A 26651-nucleotide genomic window follows, 5' to 3' on the forward strand; every position below is an offset into this window, starting at 1 on the left:
GACGTCAATTTGGCAACTCGTAAATACAACCTTCCTACTGGGAAACGTGCATGTGAACGCCCCTCCAATCTGTAATTATGACTAGGAAAATTGGGAATGATCTCTTGACCCCGATCTTTCCCACATGTTGAACTTTGACACCATGCACCACTGAAAATGGCAACAAACACAGTGGTCAATGGTGAGAATGGTTATTGCGTTCCTTCCAAGCTCTGAGCACGTGAATGCCCAAATCGTTCCTCTGAAGTAAGCAAGTCGTTCCTCCGATCACTCCGACACGATTTGAATGCGGAAAAAGATGAGCTTCGCGTTTCCCCACTTGGAAATGATCAGAAGCAGCCAATAGGAAGCTCTACGCCAGGGGTGTCAAACACATTCGGTATTCAATGTATGGTTTATTTTATAAAATATAAATTTCGTAAGGATTAGGTTGTTAAGAGTGTACTGATACGAGTAGGACACGTGACATCCTAGCAAAATTGAGAAAGTCATAAACCCCGCCTATTTCTACATTGTATCTTCTTAAAATGTGATTTTAAACCTAACCACACGGTTAACCTTATGCCTAACCCTAATCTTGAATTAAAACAAAAAAGCACATTTTTGTTTTCAGGTATTTTTACCATATAGCCAAATGTTCATTTTGTGGCTGTGGTAACTAGTGGAAACCATTGTGTGTCGTTCACACGCGTATCTGCCCTCATGATCCCACCTGATCTTGCCTCCTACCGACTGCCTTCCATTTTTTAATAAATGCAATTTCGTTGTTAGAGCGGCCACTAGAGTATCTAGTCAATATAATGGATAATCTGGGATGTAGCCATTTGTGACTGTGGTAACTAGTGGAAACCCCCGATATTTATGTGGTAGTGTTCACACATGCGCAGTGAGCTGCTTCCCCAATGACGTTGTCTTCCATGTAGCAAGCGCTTCAAGCAGGCTGTTTTCTTGGACACGCCTAGCTAGCTAGCTTTCCTCCAACACCGCGCCGGTTATTGCAATTCCATCCCCTGGAAACCATGGCCGACCAGGCCTCGGGATCCGCCCGGCAGCCCCAGCATGACGGTAAAGATTTGTTATTTTTTGGTAGTCTTTATGTGGTATAGTCTCGAGCTAATCCAGATAATTAAACGGCCTGTGAATCATCGGGCTCAGCAAGCACCATCACCCGACGTGTCACTCCCTCTCCCTGGACATTATTTCAATGTTCTCAATGCTGGATATATTCAAACATAGCGAGCTACACAGGCCTAAAACTAGATTTCCATACGTTGTTGGAAAATAAATGCACCCATCATGGCGCTAGCTAGCTAGTCGAACGGTGTTGATGTTAACTAACTAGCTAGTTAGCTACCACTATACCTGTCATTGTTGTTTTGAAGCCCTTGACAGTAGGCGAGACCATCGACGCAGTGGAAACTGGAAAGGGATAATGCTGGCAGTCACATTTGTACAAGTATCAAACGTTTTCGAAAACAGTGTTTATTGAAACATTAATATTCTAACATTTAGCTAACGTTAGTTTTCCATCCCCATGTTTGCTAAATGTAGTTGGCTGCATAGCTTTTGTCTACTCTAACTAACAGGGGACTATCCCATTCATAGATGCTAACTGCTTTAGCTCCTATTGCCCGGGGGAGTTTTCATTAGAGCCCGACGCTTGCTCTAAACGTTATTAACGCACATCGCTTGCGGTAAGTTTTTGGAAACGCAGTGAGAAATAATTTTCAAAAAACAAAATGTTAAATTATTACACACCTTTTTGTTAGGGTTAGTGTTCCTATGTCAACAATGGACTAACGAAACAAATAGCAAAGTATCGTTTTCGGGTGGAATTTTTCTTTAACAACGTTTGATTATGGAAGAAACTGGGGAGGAAGTGTGCCTACACAACTTGTTGATCTGTGTAAAACGGCTACAGTAAGTGTTTTAATTTTTTAAATTTTAAATATTTCTCGCTGATATGAAAGATAAGGGGCATATGTTTAAAAAAAACAGTTTGAGGATTGACTTTTCTACATGTTAAAAGACCTTGTCTGAATTTGTAGTTAACATGGAGCCAAATGCGGGCCAATGTACACGGAGAAGGGTTTTCGAGAGCTAGCAGGGGACATGGACCAATTTTGAGTTTCAGACTCTAGCTAGTTTGCTAGTAGTAGCCACACAGATACATTGTTGGCCAAAATGTCTTGATAAATTCAGCCTATGACTGAATAAAATTTACAGGATTCTTGCCGATTTTGTCAAACTATCTACACCAGATCTTTCAATGGAGATAATGAGTTGTGTCAATGGTTGTTCTGTTACTGATGTCATCCCACTCTGAAATATGTCATGCTCTGCAATATGCACAAGCTGACATTTTCACACCTCTGTTCATTTTAATGGCCTCTGACTTGTATGCCATTTCTAGGAGTTGTCCAAAGTAGAGGTGCTCAATATCTGTCCTCAGTTTAGAACAATGTTTTTGGTTCAGTGTGTTTTTATAGCGACTTTGAGATTCTACTTCTAATGAAAAGTGCTATATAAAATACTATTATTATTATTAATGAGGCTACATTCACCAGGTGCTAAATGAGTGCAATAACAAACTTAATTGACTAAAGTAGAGGTCGAACGATTAATCGGAATGACCGATTAATTAGGGCCGATTTCAAGTTTTCATAACAATCGGTCATTTTGGACGCCAATTTTGCTGATTTTTATTATTATTATATATTTTTTTTACACCTTTATTTAACTAGGCAAGTCAGTTAAGAACACATTCTTATTTTCAATGACGGCCTAGGAACGGTGGGTTAACTGCCTTGTTCAGAGGCAGATTTTTACATTGTCAGCTCAGGGATTCAATCTTGCAACCTTACGGTTAACTAGTCCAACACTCTAACCACCTGCCTCACGAGGAGCCCGCCTTTTACGCGAATGCCGTAGGAAGCCAATGTAAGTTGCTAGCTAGCATAAAACCTATCTTATAAAAAAATAATCAATCATAATCACTAGTTATAATTACACATGGTTGATGATATTACTAGTTTATCTAGCGCACTCGCGCAATGCGCACTCGCGAAAAAGGACTCGTTGCTCCAACGTGTACCTAACCATAAACATCAATGCCTTTCTTAAAATCAATACACAGAAGTATATATTTTTAAACCTGCATATTTAGCTAAAAGAAATCCAGGTTAGCAGGCAATATTAACCAGGTGAAATTGTGTCACTTCTCTTGCGTTCATTGCACGCAGAGTCAGGGTATATTCAACAGTTTGGGCCGCCTGGCTCAATGCGAACTAATTTGCCAGAATTTTACGTAATTATGACATAACATTGAAGGTTGTGCAATGTAACAGGAATATTTAGACTTATGGATGCCACCCGTTAGATAAAATATGGAATGGTTCCGTATTTCACTGAAAGAATAAACGTTTTGTTTTCGAGTTTCCGGATTCGACCATAATAATGACCTAATGCTCGTATTTCTGTGTGTTATTATGTTATAATTAAGTCTATGATTTGATAGAGCAGTCTGACTGAGCGATGGTAGGCAGCAGCAGGCTCGTAAGCATTCATTCAAACAGCACTTTAGTGCGTTTTGCCAGCAGCTCTTCGCAATGCTTCAAGCATTGCGCTGTTTATGACTTCAAGCCTATCAACTCCCGAGATTAGGCTGGTGTAACCGATGTGAAATGGCTAGCTAGTTAGCGGGGTGCGCGCTAATAGTGTTTCAAACGTCACTCGCTCTGAGACTTGGAGTAGTTATTACCCTTGCTCTGCATGGGTAACGTTGCTTCGAGGGTGGCTGTTGTCGATGTGTTCCTGGTTCGAGCCCAGGTAGCGGAGAGGAGAGGGATGGAAGCTATACTGTTACACTGGCAATACTAAAGTACCTATAAGAACATCCAATAGTCAAAGGTATATGAAATACAAATCGTATAGAGAGAAATAGTCCTATAATTCCTATAATAACTACAACCTAAAACTTCTTACCTGGGAATATTGAAGACTCGTGTTAAAAGGAACCACCAGCTTTCATATGTTCTCATGTTCTGAGCAAGGAACTTAAACATTAGCTTTCTTACATGGCACATATTGCACTTTTACTTTCTTCTCCAACACTTAGTTTTTGCATTATTTAAACCAAATTGAACATGTTTCATTATTTATTTGAGGCTAAATTGATTTTATTGATGTATTATATTAAGTTAAAATAAGTGTTCATTCAGTATTGTTGTAATTGTCATCATTACAAATAAAATAAAAAAATCGGTGTTGAAAAATCATAATCGGTCGACCTCTAGACTAAAGACAGGCTTTGCAAAAGGCAACACTGATCTGACGATTTTACCGCTTAGTATGGCAAATGCACCTCCCTCGACCGCAAAGCGCTACAGAGGGTTGTGCGGACGGCCCAGTACATCACTGGGGCGGCGCTCCCTGCCATCCAGGACCTCTATATCAGGCGGTGTCAGGAAGGCCTGAAAAATTGCCAAAGACTTCAGCCACCCATGCCATAGACTGTTCTCTCTGCTACTGTCCGGCAAACGGTACTGGAGCATCGGCTTTCGAACCAACGGCTTCTACCCCAAGCCATAAGACTACTAAATAGTTAATTAAATGGTTACCTGGACAATCTGCATTGACCTTATCTTGTACTGATTCTATGCACACTCACAAGACTATATTCTGTTTATACACATTTACATACACTACTGTACAGACACACACGCATACACACATGCAGACACATTCACACTCATCCTATGCTGCCACTCTATTCTTTATTTTACTCTTACTATTATCTATCCTGATGCCTAGTCACTTGACCCTGACATTATGTACATAGCTACCTCAAATACCCCAGCACAGTGTTATGGTACTGGTACTCCCTGCATATAGCTTAATTCTTGTCTATTTTATTCCTCTTGTGTTTCTATTTGTCTTTTAACTCTGCACCATTGGGAAGGCCTCATAACAAGCATTTCAATGTAAAGTCTACACCCATTGTATTCGGCGCATGTGACAAATACATTTTTATTTGAATGGGAAAAGCTGTACAGTATGTAGCCTAAAGCTAGTGGAGAGAGTATCCCAGAGTAGGCCAAAAACCCCAAATCAAAGACTGGAACTGGCAACTAGTGTACTTTTTGAGCTGGAGATTGACTCTAAAAAGTAAATTATATTACTGTGCTATTTATATAACCATTATGTTGGACACAAGGGATATCAGGCAACTTATGCTATCTTATATGTAATGAAGTTGAATATTTTACCAACTTGGAAACCCCCTGGAGTTTGTTGATGATCAGGCCTGTGTCAAAGTCTTTGTTTAGTTCATTTGGGCATGTCTTTCTGGTCAAACCTCTTGCTTACACAGTCACTATGCTAATACAGTCATTAAATACTAATTTGATTCTAGCCCTAGAATGCTGCTTGGTATTTTGAACGGCATAGGTATTGTCCTTTTGGATTGGCTACAATTAGCGAGATTGATTTGTTTCCGAGCTGGTCATGGGTGCACCTCAGCCATGCTCAAGGTCCTAAACAATATCATAATTGCCATCAACAAAAGACTATACTGTGCAGCCGTATTCATCGACCTGGCCAAGGCTTTCAGCTCTGTCAATCACCGCATTCTTATCGGCAGACTCAAAAGCCTTGGTTTCTCAAATGACTGCCTCACCTGGTTCACCAACTACTAGTTCAGTGTGTCAAATCGGAGGGCCTGTTGTCCGGACCTCTGGCAGTCTCTATGGGGGTGCCACAGGGTTCAATTCTCGGGCCGACTCTTTTCTTTGTGTACATCAATGATGCCGCTCTTGCGGCTGGTGATTCTCTGATCCACCTTTACGCAGACGACACCATTCTGTATACTTCTGGCCCTTCTGACTATCCTGACTATCCTACTGATCCTTGACTTCGGCGATGTCATTTACAAAATAACCTCCAACACTCTACTCAGACTGCATCCAATTTGCTATCACAGTGCCATCCGTTTTGTCACCAAAGCCCCATATACTACCCACCACTGCGACCTGTATGCTCTCGCTGGCTGGCCCTCGCTTCATATTTGTCACCAAACCCACTGGCTCCAGGTCATCTATAAGTCTTTGCTAGGTAAAGCCCCGCCTTACGTCAGCTCACTGGTCAGCATAGCAGCACCCACCCGTAGCACACGCTCCAGCTGGTACAGTTGAAGTCGGAAGTTTACATACACTTATGTTGGAGTCATTAAAACTCATTTTTAAACCACTCCACAAATATATTGTTAACAAACTATAGTTTTGGCAAGTCTGTTAGGACACCTACTGTGTTCATGACACAAGTAATGTTTCCTACAATTGTTTACAGACAGATTATTTCACTTATAATTCACTGTATCACAGTTCTAGTGGGTCAGAAGTTTATATACAGTAAGTTGACTGTGCCTTTTTAAACCGCTTGAAAAATTCCAGAAAATTATTTTATGGCTTTAGAAGCTTCTGTTAAGCTAATTGACATCATTTGAGTCAATTGGAGGTGTAAATCCTTTGGAGCAATTTCCAAACACCTGAAGGTACCATGTTCATCTGTACAAACAATTGTACGCAAGTATATACACCATGGGACCACACAGCCGTCATACCGCTCAGGAAGGAGACGCGTTCTGTCTCCTAGAGATGAATGTACTTTGGTGTGAAAAGTGCAAATCAATCCCAGAACAACAGCCAAGGACATTGTGAAGATGCTGGAGGAAACGGGTACAAAAGTATATATATCCACAGTAAAACGAGTCATATATCGACACAACCTGAAAGGCCGCTCAGCAAGGAAGAAGCCACTGCTCCAAAACCGCCATAAAAAAGCCAGACTACGGTTTTCAACTGCACATGGGGACAAAGATTGTACTTTTTGGAGAAATGTCCTCTTGTCTGATGAAACAAAAATAGAACTGTTTGGCCATAATGACCACCGTTATGTTTGGAGGAAAAAGGGATGTTGCAAGCCAAAGAACACCATCCCAACCGTGAAGCACGGGGGTGGAAGCATCATGTTGTGGGGTGTGCTTTGCTGCAGGATGGACTGGTGCACTTCACAAAATAGATGGCATCATGAGGCAGGAAAAGTATGTGGATATATTGAAGCAACATCTCAAGACATCAGTCAGGAAGTTAAAGCTTGGTCGCAAATGGGTCATCCAAATGGACAATGACCCCAAGCATACTTCCAAAGTTGTGGCAAAATGGCTTAGGGACAACAAAGTCAAGGTATTGGAGTGGCCATCACAAAGCCCTGACCTCAATCCTATAGAACATTTGTGGGCAGAACTGAAAAAGCGTGTGCGAGCAAGGAGGCCTACAAACCTGACTCGGTTACACCAGCTCTGTCAGGAGGAATGGGCCAAAATTCACCCAACTTATTGTGGGAAGCATGTGGAAGGCTACCAAAATATGTTTGACCCAAGTTAAACAATTTAAAGGCAGTGCTACCAAATACTAATTAAGTGTATGTAAACTTCTGACCCACTCGGAATGTGATGAAAAACATAAGAGTGATTTATTTCAGCTCTACTATTATTCTGACATTTCACATTCTTCAAATAAAGTGGAGATCCTAACGGACCTAAGCCAGGGAATTTTTACTAGGATTAAATGTCAGGAATTGTGAAATTGAGTTTAAATGTATTTGGCTAAGGTGTATGTAAACTTCCGACTTCAACTGTACATTTCACTGGTCACCCCTAAAGATAATTCCTCTTTTGGCTGCCTTTCCTTCCAGTTGTCTGCTACAAATGACTGGAACGAATTGCAAAAATAACTGAAGCTAGAGACTCATATCTCCCTCACTAACTTTAAGCATCAGCTATCAGAGCAACTTACAGATCATTGAACCTGTACATAGCCCATCTGTAAATAGCCCATCCAACTACCTCATTCCCATATTGTTATTTATTTTATTTATATATATATTTTTGCTCCTTTGCACCCCAGTATCTCTACTTGTGCAATCATCTTCTGCACATCTATCACTCCAGTGTTTATTTGCGAAATTGTAAATATTTCGCCACTACGGCCTATTTATACTCTTACTTCATTTGCACACACTGTAATATAGACTTTTCTATTGTGTTATTGACTGTACGTTTGTTTATCCCACTTGTAACTCTGTGTTGTTGTTTATTGTCACACTGCTTTGCTTTATCTTGGCCAGGTCGCAGTTGTAAATGAGAACTTGTTCTCAACTGGCCTACCTGGTTAAATAAAAATCTGTCCACCAGTTAGACCTCCATTTATTGTATTATAAACAACACCAACAGGGATTGTTGAAGTGAAGACCAAGTGACCCTCCCACTCAGTCCTGCCTTGGCAATACCAAAAATGTAGTTATGGATTGCCCCTCGCAAAAGCTCTTACGAAGGCCTTGAGGCCGATACGTAAAGCTTATTAAAGAGCAGTGATACTATCAATAACAGTGCAGGTTTCTTTTTTTTTTTCTCATCTTATTCAACTGTTACCATGCACCTGCAACAAAGATAGCTCAGATGTGCGAGTGCCTTTTTAAATGTTCCCTTTAAATAAATTAAATCACTGCTTTCAGGCTGGTTGTATTGCAGTGTGTAGACAAATACCTATTATACTTTTTTTCTGGAAGTTTCTTTAGTGTTCTTGTTTTGTCCTTTCCCTTAGCGGTGCTCCAGCAGCGAGTGGCAGCCCTGGAGCAGGAGAGAGCTGAGTTTGTCAAGCGCAAACAGCAACTGGAGTCTGAGTTCAACCAGAAACGGGCCAAGTTCAAAGAGCTCTACCTGTCCAAAGAAGGTGACTGTTCAATCTGCTGTCTACATTATGCCATGTTGCTAATGGTAAACTTGTGTAGTTAGCTTCATGAATATGGACCCTGGTCTCCTGGAACATATCCAACCTTATCATGGGTTACCTCCTATATTTTCCTCACCGTTCCTCTCTTTCCTCCCAGAGGAACTGAAGTGCCAGGCAGCGTCTCTGGAGGGGGCCCAGTCGGAGCTGAGTCGTGTACAGGCCCAGCTGGAACAGGCCCAAGCTGACATGGAGAACATCAAGGCGGTGGCCACTGTGTCAGAGAGCACCAAGCAGGAGGCCATTGACCAGGTCAAGGGACAGTGGCAGGAGGAGGTGGCCTCCCTACAGGCCATCATGAAAGGTACTGTAGCTAGGCTAACTCTATATATTGCCGCCTCCTGGCCCTAATTTTGCCATTCAGTATCTAGTTGGTGACTCTGTTGGAAGGATTCCAGTAGCTGTAAATAACCCATGTAACATTTCCTCTAGACTAGGCCTGCATGAATGGCAGTCATTTTGATCCCATGTCATTGCCATGCTTCTGTTACAGCCTGGATGATGTAGCATCTTAGCTTGACACGCAGAAATGAACATAGAATAAAAAATTGTCAGCAGTTTATTTCATCCCTGGGGATCAATTTGTTAAATTGAGTTGAGTAGGTATACAGTAATGAGACTGATTTGAAAATCTACTGCTACTCTTTACACTGAGGATCAGTTATATGAGCACATTGACTGGTACTGTGTTGTGTTATCTCCCCTCCCCCCTCAGACACAGTGCGTGAGTATGAGTTGCAGTTCCACCAGCGCCTTGAGCAGGAGCGTGCCCAATGGAACCAGTACAGGGAGGTGGTGGAGAGGGAGATGGGCGAGCTGAGACACCGCCTCTCTGAGGGCGGCCAGGAGGAGGAGAACCTGGAGAACGACATGAAGAAGGTTGGCTGGTTTCACACCGGGGGGGGGGGGGGAGATCATCAAAGTACATTAATCCTTTCATCAGTGTTGGGGTCAATTCCATTGCAATTCAATCAATTTAATAAAAACAAAAAATCTCCATAGAGAAGCCTTGAAGAGAATTGGAATGTGACTCGATTTGAATGTGTTTTCCCCCAGGCCCAGGAAGATGCAGAGAAGCTACGGTCAGTGGTAATGCCTATGGAGCAGGAGATAGCAGCTCTGAAAGTCAAACTGACTGTGGCAGAGGACAGGGTGAAGGAGCTGGAGGCCTCGAAGGTTAGTCAAAAGAGTCTGGAAAGGAAAACAAAGACTTTTACAACACAGACAAGATCTCCATGCTTATTTTATTACCAAAACAATCTTATCCATCCAAGATGTCAATTGCAGTATGGGTTATATCTAGACTGGGGTAGGCTAGATTCAGCCGCGGGTCGATTTGACGGAGTGGATGGTCAGGGGGCCGGAACCTAATTATAATTTGTACACTGCAAATCGACCACAACTAAGCCTAAAAAGAGATTTGTATTTGAAAATGACAATTTCATTCTTTGAATTACAATGAGACACGATCACATGCGTCTCTTGGGAACAGATTTCCTAAATTAAACACATTTTTTGCTGAATTCCTGGTGATTTATTATTTTAAAAAATTTGCCCAAAACTTTTTTTTATTTTTTTTAATATCCCTTGCGGGCCGGTTTTGGCACGCAGGCCGCCTTTTGCTGACCCCTAATCTAGACCATTTGCAGAGGAACTTGAATTTAGGATCATTATTTATGACATTTACAGACAAATAATCTAGGCAAAACTGTCTGAAGTGATACAGTGGAAGAAATACTTCCTAAAAATGTCTTTCAGTTTAACTACACTGCTCAGAAAAATAAAGGGAACACTTAAACAACACAATGTAACTCCAAGTCAATCACACTTCTGTGAAATCAAACTGTCCACTTAGGAAGCAACACTAATTGACAATACATTTCACATACTGTTGTGCAAATGGAATAGACAAAAGGTGGAAATTATAGGCAATTAGCAAGACACCCCCAATAAAGGAGTGGTTCTGCAGGTGGTGACCACAGACCACTTCTCAGTTCCTATGCTTCCTGGCTGATGTTTTGGTCACTTTTGAATGCTGGCGGTGCTTTCACTCTAGTGGTAGCATGAGACGGAGTCTACAACCCACACAAGTGGCTCAGGTAGTGCAGCTCATCCAGGATGGCACATCAATGCGAGCTGTGGCAAGAAGGTTTGCTGTGTCTGTCAGCGTAGTGTCCAGAGCATGGAGGCGCTACCAGGAGACAGGCCAGTACATCAGGAGACGTGGAGAAGGCCGTAGGAGGGCAACAACCCAGCAGCAGGACCGCTACCTCCGCCTTTGTGCAAGGAGGAGCAGGTGGCGCACTGCCAGAGCCCTGCAAAATGACCTCCTGCAGGCCACAAATGTGCATGTGTCTGCTCAAACGGTCAGAAACAGACTCCATGAGGGTGGTATGAGGGCCCGGCGTCCACAGGTGGGGGTTGTGCTTACAGCCCAACACCGTGCAGGACGTTTGGCATTTGCCAGAGAACACCAAGATTGGTAAATTCGCCACTGGCGCCCTGTGCTCTTCACAGATGAAAGCAGGTTCACACTGAGCACATGAGCACATGTGACAGACGTGACAGAGTCTGGAGACGCCGTGGAGAACGTTCTGCTGCCTGCAACATCCTCCAGCATGACCGGTTTGGCGGTGGGTCAGTCATGGTGTGGGGTGGCATTTCTTTGGGGGGCCGCACAGCCCTCCATGTGCTCGCCAGAGGTAACCTGACTGCCATTAGGTACCGAGATGAGATCCTCAGACCCCTTGTGAGACCATATGCTGGTGCGGTTGGCCCTGGGTTCCTCCTAATGCAAGACAATGCTAGACCTCATGTGGCTGGAGTGTGTCAGCAGTTCCTGCAAGAGGAAGGCATTGATGCTATGGACTGGCCAGCCCGTTCCCCAGACCTGAATCGAATTGAGCACATCTGGGACATCATGTCTCGCTCCATCCACCAATGCCACGTTGCACCACAGACTGTCCAGCAGTTGGCGGATGCTTTAGTCCAGGTCTGGGAGGAGATCCCTCAGGAGACCATCTGCCACCTCATCAGGAGCATGCCCAGGCGTTGTAGGGAGGTCATACAGGCACGTGGAGGCCACACACACTACTGAGCCTCATTTTGACTTGTTTTAAGGACATTACATCAAAGTTGGATCAGCCTGTAGTGTGGTTTTCCACTTTAATTTTGAGTGTGACTCCAAATCCAGACCTCCATGGGTTGATAAATTTGATTTACATTGATCATTTTTGTGTGATTTTGTTGTCAGCACATTCAACTATGTAAAGAAAAAAGTATTTAATAAGAATATTTCATTCATTCAGATCTAGGATGTGTTATTTTAGTGTTCCCTTTATTTTTTTGAGCAGTGTATGTCATTTGAGTTACTGATAAATTACTTGTTTTCATTCTGAAGGTAAAGGAGCTCAATCATGTCCTGGAAGCAGAGAAATCCTGCCGCACAGACCTGGAGATGTACGTGGCGGTGCTCAACACTCAGAAGTCAGTCCTTCAGGAGGACGCAGAGAAACTACGAAAAGAGCTCCACGAAGGTGACACACTCGTAAAGCTTTCTTTTTAAGCAAGCTGTTAGCAGTTGATGCTATTCTTTAATAACACAGACCCCAAAGCAAATCAGGGGGAGGAAAATAGGTTTATTCAAATAGGACGAATCATGTTTGGATGTAGATGGTCATTCTCCCCTGTCCTCAGTGATGCTCTCCAGTGATTCTCCCCACAGAACAAAGGGACAGCATGTAGTTTTATAACCCAGCCCTAGCCTGTGGTTGACCAATTAGAATTCCTTGCAATAAAACTGGGCCAATGGCCAAATAACAAGTATCCTATTTCAGGCTCACTGTAGACAAATTCCTCCCATTAATCCCCTATTACAGAAAAAACACTATTTCCATTAATCGTTAGTACTCTATTGACTTTTAGTCTTCTGTCTCTCATACTCTATTGACCTCTTGTCCTCTGTCTCTGCGTTGTGTATTTATCTTTCAAATATTCTTATACTGTCAAACATAAGGATAAGAGATGTAAGACATTTCAATACAGAAGTACAGCACAGTATTGTCCCTTTTTTTTTTCTATCTCTCTATATATATATCTGTCATGTTTCTTCTTCCATGGTCAGTGTGTCACCTCTTGGAGCTGGAGCGGCAGCAGCACAACCAGCTGAAGCACACTTGGCAGCGGGCCAACGACCAGTTCCTGGAGTCCCAGAGGCTGCTGATGAGGGACATGCAGAGGATCGAGAACGTGCTCTCTTCTGAGCAGCTCCGGCAGGTGGAGGAGATCAAGAAGAGGGACCAGGTACGCACACCTGGAGTCAGAAGGGGTGTGGGGGGGTTAGTGGCCTGGTGTGTGTCTTGCCGTGCAAGATTGAATCAGACAATATATGAGGAATAGAGTAAATACTGACAGTGTAATGACAGACAATTTGACGTGATATTGTGTGTGCATGTGCTCTTATGGGAATGCCAGTCAGTTAAAAAGGCTAGAATACCCTGTCAAAGTGTAGTCCATTTATTGACATTGTGTTTGTTTCCCCAAGGAGGAGGATGAGAAGGAAAGGATCAGCCAGGCCAAGGAGCAGAACGAGGAAGACAGGACAGAAACCGAACCTTTAGAAGACTCATTCCTTGGGCTCAGTATTGAAGAGGTATGGATATGATGTCACCAACACCTTACAGAGAGCACATGCCTCAGACACACGCGATCTTCTCTCTTTAAAACATCTCTTCAGTTCATATTGAATATGAAATGGCCATAAAATCTGGACATTGTAACTCCACATCTTTACAATGACTTTGGGTCTCGTTGAATGTATAAGGTAACCTCTCCACCTAATCCGCTGTGACAAGCATGGTCAATTGTGGTCTGAAATGCCATCTCCTTAAATGTCTTGGAGAATTTCTTTAATGACACTAACATAAGTATTCCAGAAATTGGTCTAAAGCATGTGATTTTGTTCAAAGCACTATTCTCTGACAATGTACCTCTCATTTCCAGTTTTGACATCGCACTCACAACCAAAGCACATCCCCACCCATTTTCTTTCTTTCGTTCTCTGTCATTTTGAGTGTCTGAGGCTGTGTTTATACAGCCACCCAAAGAACCCAAATCTGATTTTCTTTCTATATCAATTTTTATTTTCTGACTCGCACTGTTTTACATGTGACCCATATTAGATTTGCACATTCACACAGATGCAATGCTTATTTCCTGTCACTGGTTGTCATGGTAACGCGTGGAAAAAATATATCAGACAGGTTGCATATGGAGGATTGGGTTTGTATCAGGATTCAGATCCACATGTGGAGGTGGTATAAATGGGAAGTCAAAAGATTAAATTCCATGTTTTTTTTGCTCTTTACACATTAGGGAAAAGATCGGATATGTAAATAATTGGCAAAAGATCTGAATGGGCTGACTGTGAACGCAGCCTGAAGTGCTACTCATCTACTTCTGATCATTACAACCATTCCCTCCCTCCCTCTTCTCTACTCCAGCCCCACAGTGCCCACGGCTCCATGCACTCCTTAGACTCTGACATGGTGGCAGGGGGCCCTATGGACCTCTACAAAGACGGCCTTCGGAGGGTCCAGTCCACAGACAGCCTGGGTTCCTCTCCTAGTCTCCAGGGCCTGGGGGGCTACAACCATAAGGCCAAGTCGGCCAGCCACCTAGACGAGTCCGACTTCGGACCCCTGGTGGGGGCGGACTGCGGGGCCCCCGAGGGCCTGGCGGGCTTTGGGGACACGCTATCGGTCAGCTCCATCCAGCTGACGGCCGGCCACTTCCTGCTCACCAAGGTCTTAAATCAACCTTTTATTAGACTTTCATGTATTGTGTCTGTAAAACGATCGATATTTTTAAATGCAGTTTTAAATAATGATTTGTTATGATCCAGGACCAGGAGAAGGCTATAAAGGCCATGACGCCGGAGCAGGAGGAGACGGCCTCGCTGATGTCCAGCATCTCCCACGCCCACGACACCACCTTCCTGACCCCGTCAGGCTACCGCCTGGTCAGTGACCAGGAGTGGAACCTGCTGCAGCAAGAGGTCAGACAGTTTCATACAGTGTTTTGGTTCATTTAAATTGTTTGATGTTTTTGTTGGGCTTTGTTTTTCAGTACAATATTGTCCGCTATACGTTGTTTACATGGTAACCATTGTTGGCTTGTAATCCCTTAACTACTTTGGTTCAAAAGCACCAATAAGTATAATTTAGTACCAAGTACTGTATTTGTTACTATTAGGAAAATACAATGTAGCCTAGTTGTTGAAATGGTACAGTAGAATAAAGTAAACATTCTTTACACTGCTAATTTAGAGTTTAGTTTAGTCTGCACACATAGACAGCCTGGGGTTTCTATATAAATATTTTGTATTTACCATGTGGTATTCCTCCTAACTTCATTCTTGTCTGTCTGTCACTAGGTGAAGAACGCAGGAAGGAAGTTGGGACGGCGGTGTGACATGTGTTCTAACTACGAAAAACAGCTGCAGGTCATCCAGGGCCAGGAGGCAGAGACACGCGATCAGGTAACGCCCTGTCTCTCATTCCCTGTGACACTCTATTACAGTTTAAATTTCTGTGATGTATACACCTATGTCAAGGATACTTAAAGGGAAAGTTCCTCCCAAGATCAAAGTCATCTTTAGTGATATTTAGTCTTTCTGTATTCCATGTCATATGTGTGGCTCCCACTAAGCTACATGCATTAGAAATCTGACCACAAGAATCCTAAATTAATGGGGGAAAGAAAAAGTGCAAGTTAGCTGGTGCCAATCTTTCTCATTCATTTGTCTCTGTATCTGGTCTCTCAGGTAAAGAAGCTCCAGGTGATGCTGCGGCAGGCCAACGACCAGCTGGAGAGAACCATGAGTGAAAAACAGGAGTTGGAGGACTCTGTGAAACAGGGCAACGAGGAAACCACTGCAAAGGTCTGTCCTCCTTACACACATTAACACACTTCAGAGTCCAAAAAGTGTCAAGGATAGTAAAGCGTCAGGTAATCTTTATGCTTAGCTCTTTTGTTGTTTGAGGAGTTATTTTTAATCTTCAAAGAATGTACAGTCGTGGCCAAAAGTTTTGAGAATGACACAAATATTAATTTCCACAAAGTTTGCTGCTTCAGTGTCTTTAGATATTTTTGTCAGGTGTTACTATGGAATACTGAAGTATAATTACAAGCATTTCATAAGTGTCAAAGGCTTTTATTGACAATTACATGAAGTTGATGCAAAGAGTCAATATTTCCAGTGTTGGCCCTTCTTTTTCAAGACCTCTGCAATCCGCCCTGGCATGCTGTCAATTAACTTCTGGGTCACATCCTGACTGATGGCAGCCCATTCTTGCATAATCAATGCTTGGAGTTTGTCAGAATTTGTGGGTTTTTGTTTGTCCACCTGCCTCTTGAGGATTGACCAAGTTCTCAATGGGATTAAGGTCTGGGGAGTTTCCTGGCCATGGACCCAAAATATCGATGTTTTGTTCCCCGAGCCACTTAGTTATCACTTTTGCCTTATGACAAGGTGCTCCATCATGCTGGAAAAGGCATTGATCGTCACCAAACTGTTCCTGGATGGTTGGGAGAAGTTCCTTGGCTGAGAAGCAACCCCACACATGAATGGTCTCAGGATGCTTTACTGTTGGCATGACACAGGACTGATGGTAGCGCTCACCTTGTCTTCTCCGGACAAGCTTTTTTCCGGATGCCCCAAACAATCAGAAAGGGGATTTATCAGAGAAAATGACTTTACCCCTGTACCTTTTGCAGAATATCAGTCTGTCCCTGATGTTTTTCCTGGAGAGAAGTGGCTTCTTTGCTGCCCTTCTTGACACCAGGCCATCCTCCAAAAGTCTTCACCTCACTGTGCGTGCAGATGCACTCACACCTGCCTGCTGCCATTCCTGAGCAAGCTCTGTACTGGTGGTGCCCCGATCCCGCAGCTGAATCAACTTTAGGAGACGGTCCTGGCGCTTGCTGGACTTTCTTGGGCGCCCTGAAGCCTTCACAACAATTAAACCGCTCTCCTTGAAGTTCTTGATGATCCGATAAATGGTTGATTTAGGTGCAGTCTTACTGGCAGCAATATCCTTGCCTGTGAAGCCCTTTTTGTGCAAAGCAATGTTGACGGCACATGTTTCCTTGCAGGTAACCATGTTTGACAGAGGAAGAACAATGATTCCAAGCACCACCCTCCTTTTGAAGCTTCCAGTCTGTTATTTGAACTCAATCAGCATGACAGAGTGATCTCCAGCCTTGTCCTCGTCAACACTCACACCTGTGTTAACGAGAGAATCACCGACATGATGTCAGCTGGTCCTTTTGTGGCAGGGCTGAAATGCAGTGGAAATGTTTTTGGGGGGGATTCAGTTCATTTGCATGGCAAAGAGGGACTTTGCAATTCATCTGATCACTCTTCATAACATTCTGGAGTATATGCAAATTGCCATCATACAAACTGAGGCAGCAGACTTTGAAAATTAATATTTGTGTCATTCTCAACTTTTGGCCACGACTGTACAATGCTTACGGTTGGAATGTGGATAAATCAGGATACGTCATTCTTTTTCTGTAGATTGTATGTTCAGTTATCCTCTGGAGTATGTGTATTTCTTGCTTTGTCCCAGGTCGCTGCTCTCATGCAGAGAGTCCAGGAGTCCGAGTCACTGCTTAAAACACTACAAGAGGCCTTCAGTCAGGCCAAGCGGAACACACAGGAACAGATGGTGAGCAGCACTTCTCTGCTACAGCCTCTCAATACAGCCTCTGTTTGGGCCTCCGGTGTCTCAATAGTGTCCGTCTGTGCCAGAAGGCCTGTGTAAATAAAGTTAGCAGCAAAAGCATTTGAACATTCCATCGCTGCGTGTGCCTTTTTTGATTTAGTGATTCAACCAGCTTCTTGCTGTAATTAAGAAGGATGTTTATCTTGCTGAGGAGAGAGCTAGTGGAAATGTTATGGAATGTTCTGCCTGATAGTAGACGCTTGACCTCTAATCACACTTGTAGTCTCTGTGTCCTTCAGTCTGTGTCCGGCAGTTCCATTTTACAGTACATTGAATCACCAGGAGGAAACAGGATGGTGCCACATGATTTGACGGAGTGCTGTTTTTGCCATAATCAGGCTGTGCTGATGCAGTCCAGGGAGCAGGTTGCTGAGGAACTGAGCAGACTGCAGAGGGACAACGACAGCCTAACAGGCAAACACAGACTCCACTTATCTCTCCAGCAGCAGGAGGACTTCAAACTACCCACCATGGTGCAAGTACGAGACAATCATTCACAGCCACCATTTTGAGAATTGCTCTCAGGCGCATCTCAATAGTCTAAAGGAGAGCCCCCTTCTTTTTTTCACACTAATTCATAGATTTACAGAAGAATGTCTCTTGACATCTGAATAATAAACAAGAGTTCATTGCAAGGACCATCCAGGCTCTTCATTTTTTCCCCCGTGCTTACATGGCATTGACAAAGATGAAAACATCAGTCATATTCCACATTTAAATGCAAGGGGGATAAGGTGATATGTATTTTATTCCTAGATTTAGTCAAGTCATGTTCTAAGACTTTATGTTCCAAATACATAGATTCTGCACAAATGATAGTGTTATGTCATGTTAATGTTGTAAAAAACAGAACACCTGGAATTGTAAAGATCTAGTAATGTTAGCAGACCTGCACAGAATCTGTCGTTCAGAACTGAAACCATCACCTTGACTGACCAGGTACTATTTCACTGACTGGTTAATGAACTGGCAGGGAGAACATACTAGGGCCCTTCAGGGTGTTAAAGATTCTATAGTGTACTTGTTGACTGCTTTAACATGAACAAGTCTTTAGAGTGAATCCAAAACTTGATGAAAATGCAGTATCTAAACTCTCGTAACCACCATAATGGTTATTGGCGTCTTTTCCTTCCATATAAACTCATATCTCAGTATTCAATTTAAAAAAACAAATTTAAATGAGGGATTGAAATAGGAATACATTGGAGTAAATGAAGAAAACAAAAATCTTGGAAGAACTGATAGTAACAGTATGAAAGGGATGGAACAACTGGGTCTGAAATGTATGAGTAAGTCACCATACACATCTCCACGTGCATGGTCCCCAGAAGCAGACGGCCGTCTGGTTCACACCATCGAGCTATTTACATGTCCATCAGGTACTTCTTTCACCATTCATATACCCATTGTGACTCACTTAAATTGGTACGTGCAACTATTTCTGCTCCCCTCTAGGAACTACAAGCCCTGGTGCTGCAGTTGCGGGAGGACATAGTTGTGGTGCGCACGGCTGCAGACCACCTGGAAGAGAAGCTGAAGGCGGAGATCCTGTTCCTGAAGGAGCAGCTCCAGGCAGAGCAGTGCTTCAAAGAGAACCTGGAGGACACACTACAGCTGGAGATAGATGGCTGCAAGGAGGAGATAGGTGAGGCTCACCTTCCCATTCCTTAGGCTTGACACATAAGGATAGATGAGAACCATAGATGTATATTTGACATATAGCTCTGGGAAAGATTAAGAGACCACTGCAAAATTATTTGTTTTTCTGGTTTTACTATTTGTAGGTATGTGTTTGGGGAAAATTTTAAATTATAGTTTTATTCTATAAACTACTGACAACATTTCTCCCAAATTCAAAAGAAAAATATTGTCATTTAGAGCAGTTATTTGCAGAAAATGACAACTGGTCAAAATAACGAAGATGCAGTGTTGTCAGACCTTGAATAATGCAAAGAAAATAAAGTTCATATTCATTTTTAAACAACAATACTAATGTTTTAACCTGTAGTTCAGAAATCAATATTTGGCAAAAATCTGGGTTATTCTAATCACAGTTTTCATGCGTCTTGGCACGATCTCCACGTCTTTCACATTGATGTTGGATGACTTTATGCCACCCCTGGCACAAAAAATCATGCAGCTCGGCTTTGTTTGATGGCTCGTCACCATCCATCGTCCTCTTGATCACATTCCAGAGGTTTTCAATGGGGTTCAGGTCTGGAGATTGGGCTGGCCATGACAGGGACTTGGATGTGGTGGTCCTCCATCCACACCTTGATTGACCTGGCTGTGTGGCATGGAGCATTGTCCTGCTGGAAAAACCAATCCTCAGAGTTGGGGAACATTGTCAGAGCAGAAGGAAGCAGGTTTTCTTTCAGGACAACCTTGTACGTGGCTTGATTCATGCGTCCTTCACAAAGACAAATCTGCCTGATTCCAGCACCCCCAGATCATCACCAATCCTCCACTAAATTTCACAGTGGGTACGAGACCTGGAGAGCCCTACAAGCTACAGTGTCTCTCACCCACTGTGTGAGACACTGTCACTTTGTTGTGCTATAATCCTCATGCTCATTAATCAAGATATCTATTGATTAATGTGCCAGATTTACCGAAAGTTTACATTTCATCTGTAGATGTTTATCTATGGCTCTGAGTTGAGCTATCTGGACACCTGTTGAGGAACTGCTGGTGCAGAGTGAATATGAGCAATAAAGAATCTTGAGTTGCATTTAATAAGAGCCAGATATGCTAAATATGATGCTTAGACGTCAGCTCAAACTTGTATGGCTTACAGTAGTTTCAGCGCTACAAATTACAGTAGAGTTAAGGGATTAAACATGTGCTGAGCAAGTGTTCAGATTCACGGTCACATACTGAACCCATCAGCGCAACTGAACTCGGCTTCTACACCATGAAATTGCCTGTCTTTTCCTTTGAATTTCATCAAAGCCTCGTTCTCTGAAGATTTTTCCCCCCTCTCCTTTGTACTCAAACATTTTTCTCCTTTCCTTTTTTCTCGGTTGGTGACTGTTGTTCAGACATCTTGGAAGGTACGAAACACACTGTCTGACGAACCTTCTTTAGGCTGTTTGTGTGTTAATGCTGTACATGTTGGATTAATGACTGTATGACACTGAAACTCACTCACTGCAGTAATGTTTTTGAAAATGTGGTATGCCAGATTGGTATGGGAATGAGAGGATTATGGACATGACATAGCACCTGTTATATGCTAGCATCGTCCAGTCATAGCCATTCACTTCAATCTTCTAAGTTAGCATGGTTATGACTAACCATGTAATACCATTAATATGGCATAACATCATAGCTTTCTTTTTTGTTTATTTTTGTCTTCAGAAATGTTAATCAAACACACTGCTTAAAGTGCGGAAAAGTTGTTGAATTCTGGCCCAAGTTATGAACACTTGATTGCTCTGTGTGTCAGTCTAATAGCATGGAGTATTTTGTTTGCATGCTTAGTAACACACACACACCTCACACTACACACACCACTCTCCTTGGCAGAGGAGATTCGCTCCCTTTAAGACTAGCCACACAGCGCTGATGCATTATTCATGAATTGACAACTAATTTTCCAAGACCTGCATTAGAATTCTAGAACGCATGTCTGGGGTTGACGTTCTGATTACCATCATAATGATACTTTATGTATCTGTTTTTTCTTTTCCCCAGCGTCATTATCCAGTCTGAAAACTGAGCTGCAGCGAGTGAAAGCCGAGAAAGAACAGGTACATGAACTGTAGGGGGACTGCATGAGTCACGCCTCTGAATGTGAAGTCAGATTGTCTTGAGTGGCTACCTTCAATAATGTAATCCCAGCTAAGGCCTAAACCACTGGCTTGTTAGATTAGTAGTTGCTGTTTGAAATGTATGGAACAATATGTACAAATGTAGGTGTGAATGATTTATTTACCATCACCAATGTCAAATCAAATCAAATTTTATTAGTCACATACACATGGTTAGCAGATGTTAATGCGAGTGTAGCGAAATGCTTGTGCTTCTAGTTCCGACAATGCAGTAATAACCAACAAGTAATCTAACCTAACAATTCCACAACTACTACCTTACACACACACACAAGTGTAAAGGGATAAAGAATATGTACATAAAGATATATGAATGAGTGGTGGTACAGAACGGCATGGCAGATGCAGTAGATGGTATAGAGTACGGTATATACATATGAGATGAGTACTGTAGGGTATGTAAACATAAAGTGGCATAGTTTAAAGTGGCTAGTGGTACATGTATTACATGAAGATGGCAAGATGCAGTAGATGATATAGAGTACAGTATATACATATGAGATGGGTAATGTAGGGTATGTAAACATTATATTAAGTGGCATTGTTTAAAGTGGCTAGTGGTACATTTTTACATAATTTCCATCAATTCCCATTTTTAAAGTGGCTGGAGTTGAGTCAGTATGTTGGCAGCGGCCGCTAAATGTTAGTGGTGGCTGTTTAACAGTCTGATGGCCTTGAGATAGAAGCTGTTTTTCAGTCTCTCGGTCCCTGCTTTGATGCACCTGTACTGACCTCGCCTTCTGGATGATAGCGGGGTGAACAGGCAGTGGCTTGGGTGGTTGTTGTCCTTGATGATCTTTATGGCCTTCCTGTGACATCGGGTGGTGTAGGTGTCCTGGAGGGCAGGTAGTTTGCCCCCGGTGATGCGTTCTGCAGACCTCACTACCCTCTGGAGAGCCTTACGGTTGTGGGCGGAGCAGTTGCCGTACCAGGCGGTGATACAGCCCGACAGGATGCTCTCGATTGTGCATCTGTAGAAGTTTGTGAGTGCTTTTGGTGACAAGCCGAATTTCTTCAGCCTCCTGAGGTTGAAGAGGCGCTGCTGCGCCTTCTTCACAACGCTGTCTGTGTGGGTGGACCAATTCAGTTTGTCCGTGATGTGTACACCGAGGAACTTAAAACTTTCCACCTTCTCCACTACTGACCCGTCGATGTGGATAGGGGGGTGCTCCCTCTGCTGTTTCCTGAAGTCCACAATCATCTCCTTTGTTTTGTTGACGTTGAGTGTGAGGTTATTTTCCTGACACCACACTCCGAGGGCCCTCACCTCCTCCCTGTAGGCCGTCTCGTCGTTGTTGGTAATCAAGCCTACCACTGTAGTGTCATCCGCAAACTTGATGATTGAGTTGGAGGCGTGCATGGCCACGCAGTCGTGGGTGAACAGGGAGTACAGGAGAGGGCTCAGAACGCACCCTTGTGGGGCCCCAGTGTTGAGGATCAGCGGGGTGGAGATGTTGTTACCTACCCTCACCACCTGGGGGCGGCCCGTCAGGAAGTCCAGGACCCAGTTGCACAGGGCGGGGTCGAGACCCAGGGTCTCGAGCTTGATGACGAGTTTGGAGGGTACTATGGTGTTAAATGCTGAGCTGTAATCGATGAACAGCATTCTCACATGGGTATTCCTCTTGTCCAGATGGGTTAGGGCAGTGTGCAGTGTGGTTGCGATTGCGTCGTCTGTGGACCTATTGGGTCGGTAAGCAAATTGGAGTGGGTCTAGGGTGTCCGGTAGGGTGGAGGTGATATGGTCCTTGACTAGTCTCTCAAAGCACTTCATGATGACGGAAGTGAGTGCTACGGGGCGGTAGTCGTTTAGCTCAGTTACCTTAGCTTTCTTGGGAACAGGAACAATGGTGGCCCTCTTGAAGCATGTGGGAACAGCAGACTGGGATAAGGATTGATTGAATATGTCCGTAAACACACCAGCCAGCTGGTCTGCGCATGCTCTGAGGACGCGGCTGGGAATGCCGTCTGGGCCTGCAGCCTTGCGAGGGTTAACACGTTTAAATGTTTTACTCACCTCGGCTGCAGTGAAGGAGAGCCCGCAGGTTTTGGTAGGGGGCCGTGTCAGTGGCACTGTATTGTCCTCAAAGCGGGCAAAAAAGTTGTTTAGCCTGTCTGGGAGCAAGACATCCTGGTCCGCGACGGGGCTGGTTTTCTTTTTGTAATCCGTGATTGACTGTAGACCCTGCCACATACCTCTTGTGTCTGAGCTGTTGAATTGCGACTCGATTTTGTCTCTGTACTGGGACTTAGCCTGTTTGATTGCCTTGCGGAGAGAATAGCTACACTGTTTGTATTCGGTCATGCTTCCGGTCACCTTGCCCTGGTTAAAAGCAGTGGTTCGCGCTTTCAGTTTCACGCGAATGCTGCCGTCAATCCACGGTTTCTGGTTTGGGAATGTTTTAATCGTTGCTGTGGGTACGACATCGTCAATGCACTTCCTAATGAACTCGCTCACCGAATCAGCATATTCCTCAATATTGTTGTTGGACGCGATGCGGAACATATTCCAATCCGCGTGATCGAAGCAGTCTTGAAGCGTGGATTCAGATTGGTCGGACCAGCGTTGAACAGACCTGAGCGCGGGAGCTTGTTGTTTGAGTTTCTGTTTGTAGGCTGGAATCAACAAAATGGAGTCGTGGTCAGCTTTTCCGAAAGGGGGGCGGGGGAGGGCCTTATATGCGTCGCGGAAATTAGTATAACAATGATCTATGGTTTTTCCAGCCCTGGTAGCACAATCGATATGCTGATAGAATTTAGGGAGTTTTGTTTTTAGATTAGCCTTGTTAAAATCCCCAGCTACGATGAATGCAGCCTCAGGGTGTGTGGTTTCCAGTTTACAAAGAGTCAGATAAAGTTCGTTCAGGGCCATCGATGTGTCTGCTTGGGGGGGAATATATACGGCTGTGATTATGATTGAAGAGAATTCCCTTGGTAGATAATGCGGTCGACATTTGATTGTGAGGAGTTCTAGATCAGGTGAACAGAATGACTTGAGTTCCTGTGTGTTGTTATGATGATCACACCACTTCTCGTTAATCATAAGGCATACCCCCCCGCCCCTCTTCTTACCGGAAAGATGTTTGTTTCTGTCGGCGCGATGCATGAAGAAACCAGCTGGCTGCACCGACTCCGTTAGCGTCCCTTGAGTTAGCCATGTTTCCGTGAAGCAGAGCACGTTGCAATCCCTGATGTCTCTCTGGAATGCTACCCGTGCTCGGATTTCATCAACCTTATTGTCAAGAGACTGGACATTGGCGAGTAGTATGCTAGGGAGTGGAGCGCGATGTGCCCGTCTCCGAAGCCTGACCACGAGACCGCCTCGTTTGCCCCTTTTTCGGCGTCGCACAGGGTCGCCGGCTGGGATCAGATCCATTGTATTGGGTGGAAGGCAAAACACTGGATCCGTTTCGGGAAAGTCATATTCCTGGTAGGAACGATGATGAGTTGACGTTAATCGTATATTCAGTAGTTCCTCCCGACTGTATGTAATGAAACCTAAGATTACCTGGGGTACCGATGTAAGAAATAACACATAAAAAAACAGAATACTGCATATTTTCCAAGGAACGCGAAGCGAGGCGGCCATCTCTTTTCGGCGCCGGAAGTTATCATATCAATGTGTTATGTGAAAGCCGTTGTAAATTAATGAGGTTATCAGTTTTCACCAACCATTGTTCCGGAGAGCTACAGGGGGTGCAGGCTTTTGCTCAAGCCTCGCACGTACACACCTGAATTAACCAAGGTCTTGATGTTTAGTTGGTTACTTGAATTGGGTGTTTGAGTACTGAGCTGGAACAAAGGCCTGTGCACCGAACTCTCTACCAGAACCAGGGTTGGAGACCATTGGCTTAACCTAATTGTTTTGCTCTGCATCGTAGTCTGTCTAGCCTAGCTGACGCACAGATCACGTGAAACAGCGAGAGGAGCTGTGTCCCACTGGTCTGGACAGGAGGCTGTTATAATTCCATATTCCGCTCTTATCAAGAGCTGACACATTGATCGTTTTTTCCCCCCATGGGGGATTAAGACCTCTCGTTTGGATTTGAAAATCAAACAGTTGTAATGGAAGGAGGTGACACTCCGTGTGTGGGTGTTTGAGTGAGAAAGACACAGAGGAGAACCTACCAGTAAGGCACAGCCCCCTTCATTATCAACACATCGTTCCAACAACATCAAACAGCCTCCCCAGACTGTGAAATCATGACTTTGAGTTTGGTAGTAGACTGTTTGTGCCAGTAGTTGATAATAACTGTGATGTGCTCATTTCCCAGCTGGAGAGCAGCCTGGCAGAAAAGAGGAAGACATTAGCGAGTGTCCAGGGTCTGAAGAGCAGTCTGGAGGAGCAGCTCAGAGAGCTCACCACAACCAAGGTCAGAGGTCATTCACTGCTCAGACATACCAGACAGCCTGTATCACAGAAGGTTGGTGGCATTTTAATTGGGGAGGACCGGCTTGTGGTAATGGCTGGCGCGGAATAGGTGGAATGGTGTCAAATACACAAACACGTTTCCGTGTGTTTGATGCCATTCCATTGGCTCTGTTCCAGCAATTATGAGTCATCCTCCCCACAGCAGACTCCACTGGCCTGTATGTTACAACTGGCCACTGCTGCTGTTCCTTTCTCAACTATCTGTGATGAGTCTCAGCATCGAGTGGTAGTGATACTCAGTGTGCTGTGTGTGGTGACAGACGGCCCTTGAGGCTCAGGCGTTGGATGAGAAGGACAAAGCCCTACGGTTGCAGACGGAGCTGGATGTTAGTGAGCAGGTGCAGAGGGACTTTGTCAAGCTCTCCCAGACACTCCAGGTATGGACAGTACTGCTGCTGGGTTACCATGGCCACTAGGCTCTCTGAGATCACAAACGGTGTTTACTCTTCAGTTGGTGGTGTTTAACATTCATAGATATATTCCGGTCAATAGGGCAGAAAATGCGCCTCCAAAATATGTGTCCTAGGTTATGTACGACCGTGCCGCTTTGTCTATTGGTAGGCAATGCATGCCTTCCCCTAAAATTGGAGGAACACTTACTTGCTTGTAAAATGCATAATAGTATTCAATCAACATTTGTGATGTAGATCTTAGCCATACCTTTCTCTTTGACAAATGGATCTGTACCTTGTCTGACCCATAGAAATAGAGTGAATTCATTCTATTTCTATAGTCTGACCTTACACTTGAT

At 43.8% G+C, this 26651-nt stretch overlaps 1 protein-coding gene across 4 annotated transcripts in view; it reads left to right on the forward strand.

The window, feature by feature from the left end:
• The first annotated feature begins 893 nt into the window (after positions 1 to 893).
• LOC139537522 (rab GTPase-binding effector protein 1-like) overlaps positions 894 to 26651 on the forward strand; it is a 29361-nt gene continuing 3603 nt past the window's right edge. Inside the window, exons 1-18 of one of the 4 annotated variants that reach the window (XM_071338936.1) lie at positions 894 to 1065; positions 8661 to 8789; positions 8947 to 9150; positions 9562 to 9725; positions 9903 to 10022; positions 12247 to 12382; positions 12970 to 13148; positions 13390 to 13497; positions 14348 to 14650; positions 14749 to 14901; positions 15280 to 15384; positions 15670 to 15786; positions 17480 to 17578; positions 17974 to 18114; positions 19091 to 19280; positions 21332 to 21387; positions 25743 to 25892; positions 26161 to 26277. In XM_071338936.1, the coding sequence (XP_071195037.1) occupies positions 1020 to 1065; positions 8661 to 8789; positions 8947 to 9150; positions 9562 to 9725; positions 9903 to 10022; positions 12247 to 12382; positions 12970 to 13148; positions 13390 to 13497; positions 14348 to 14650; positions 14749 to 14901; positions 15280 to 15384; positions 15670 to 15786; positions 17480 to 17578; positions 17974 to 18114; positions 19091 to 19280; positions 21332 to 21387; positions 25743 to 25892; positions 26161 to 26277 (2517 nt within the window). In that variant the 5' untranslated portion in view covers positions 894 to 1019. Of the gene's footprint in view, positions 1921 to 8660; positions 8790 to 8946; positions 9151 to 9561; positions 9726 to 9902; positions 10023 to 12246; positions 12383 to 12969; positions 13149 to 13389; positions 13498 to 14347; positions 14651 to 14748; positions 14902 to 15279; positions 15385 to 15669; positions 15787 to 17479; positions 17579 to 17973; positions 18115 to 19090; positions 19281 to 21331; positions 21388 to 25742; positions 25893 to 26160; positions 26278 to 26651 lie in introns of all 4 variants that reach the window. The other 3 variants (XM_071338937.1, XM_071338939.1, XM_071338938.1) reach the window with 3 other exon arrangements.

The sequence above is a fragment of the Salvelinus alpinus genome, chromosome 13, assembly GCF_045679555.1.
Source record: "Salvelinus alpinus chromosome 13, SLU_Salpinus.1, whole genome shotgun sequence".
NCBI lineage: Eukaryota > Metazoa > Chordata > Actinopteri > Salmoniformes > Salmonidae > Salvelinus > Salvelinus alpinus.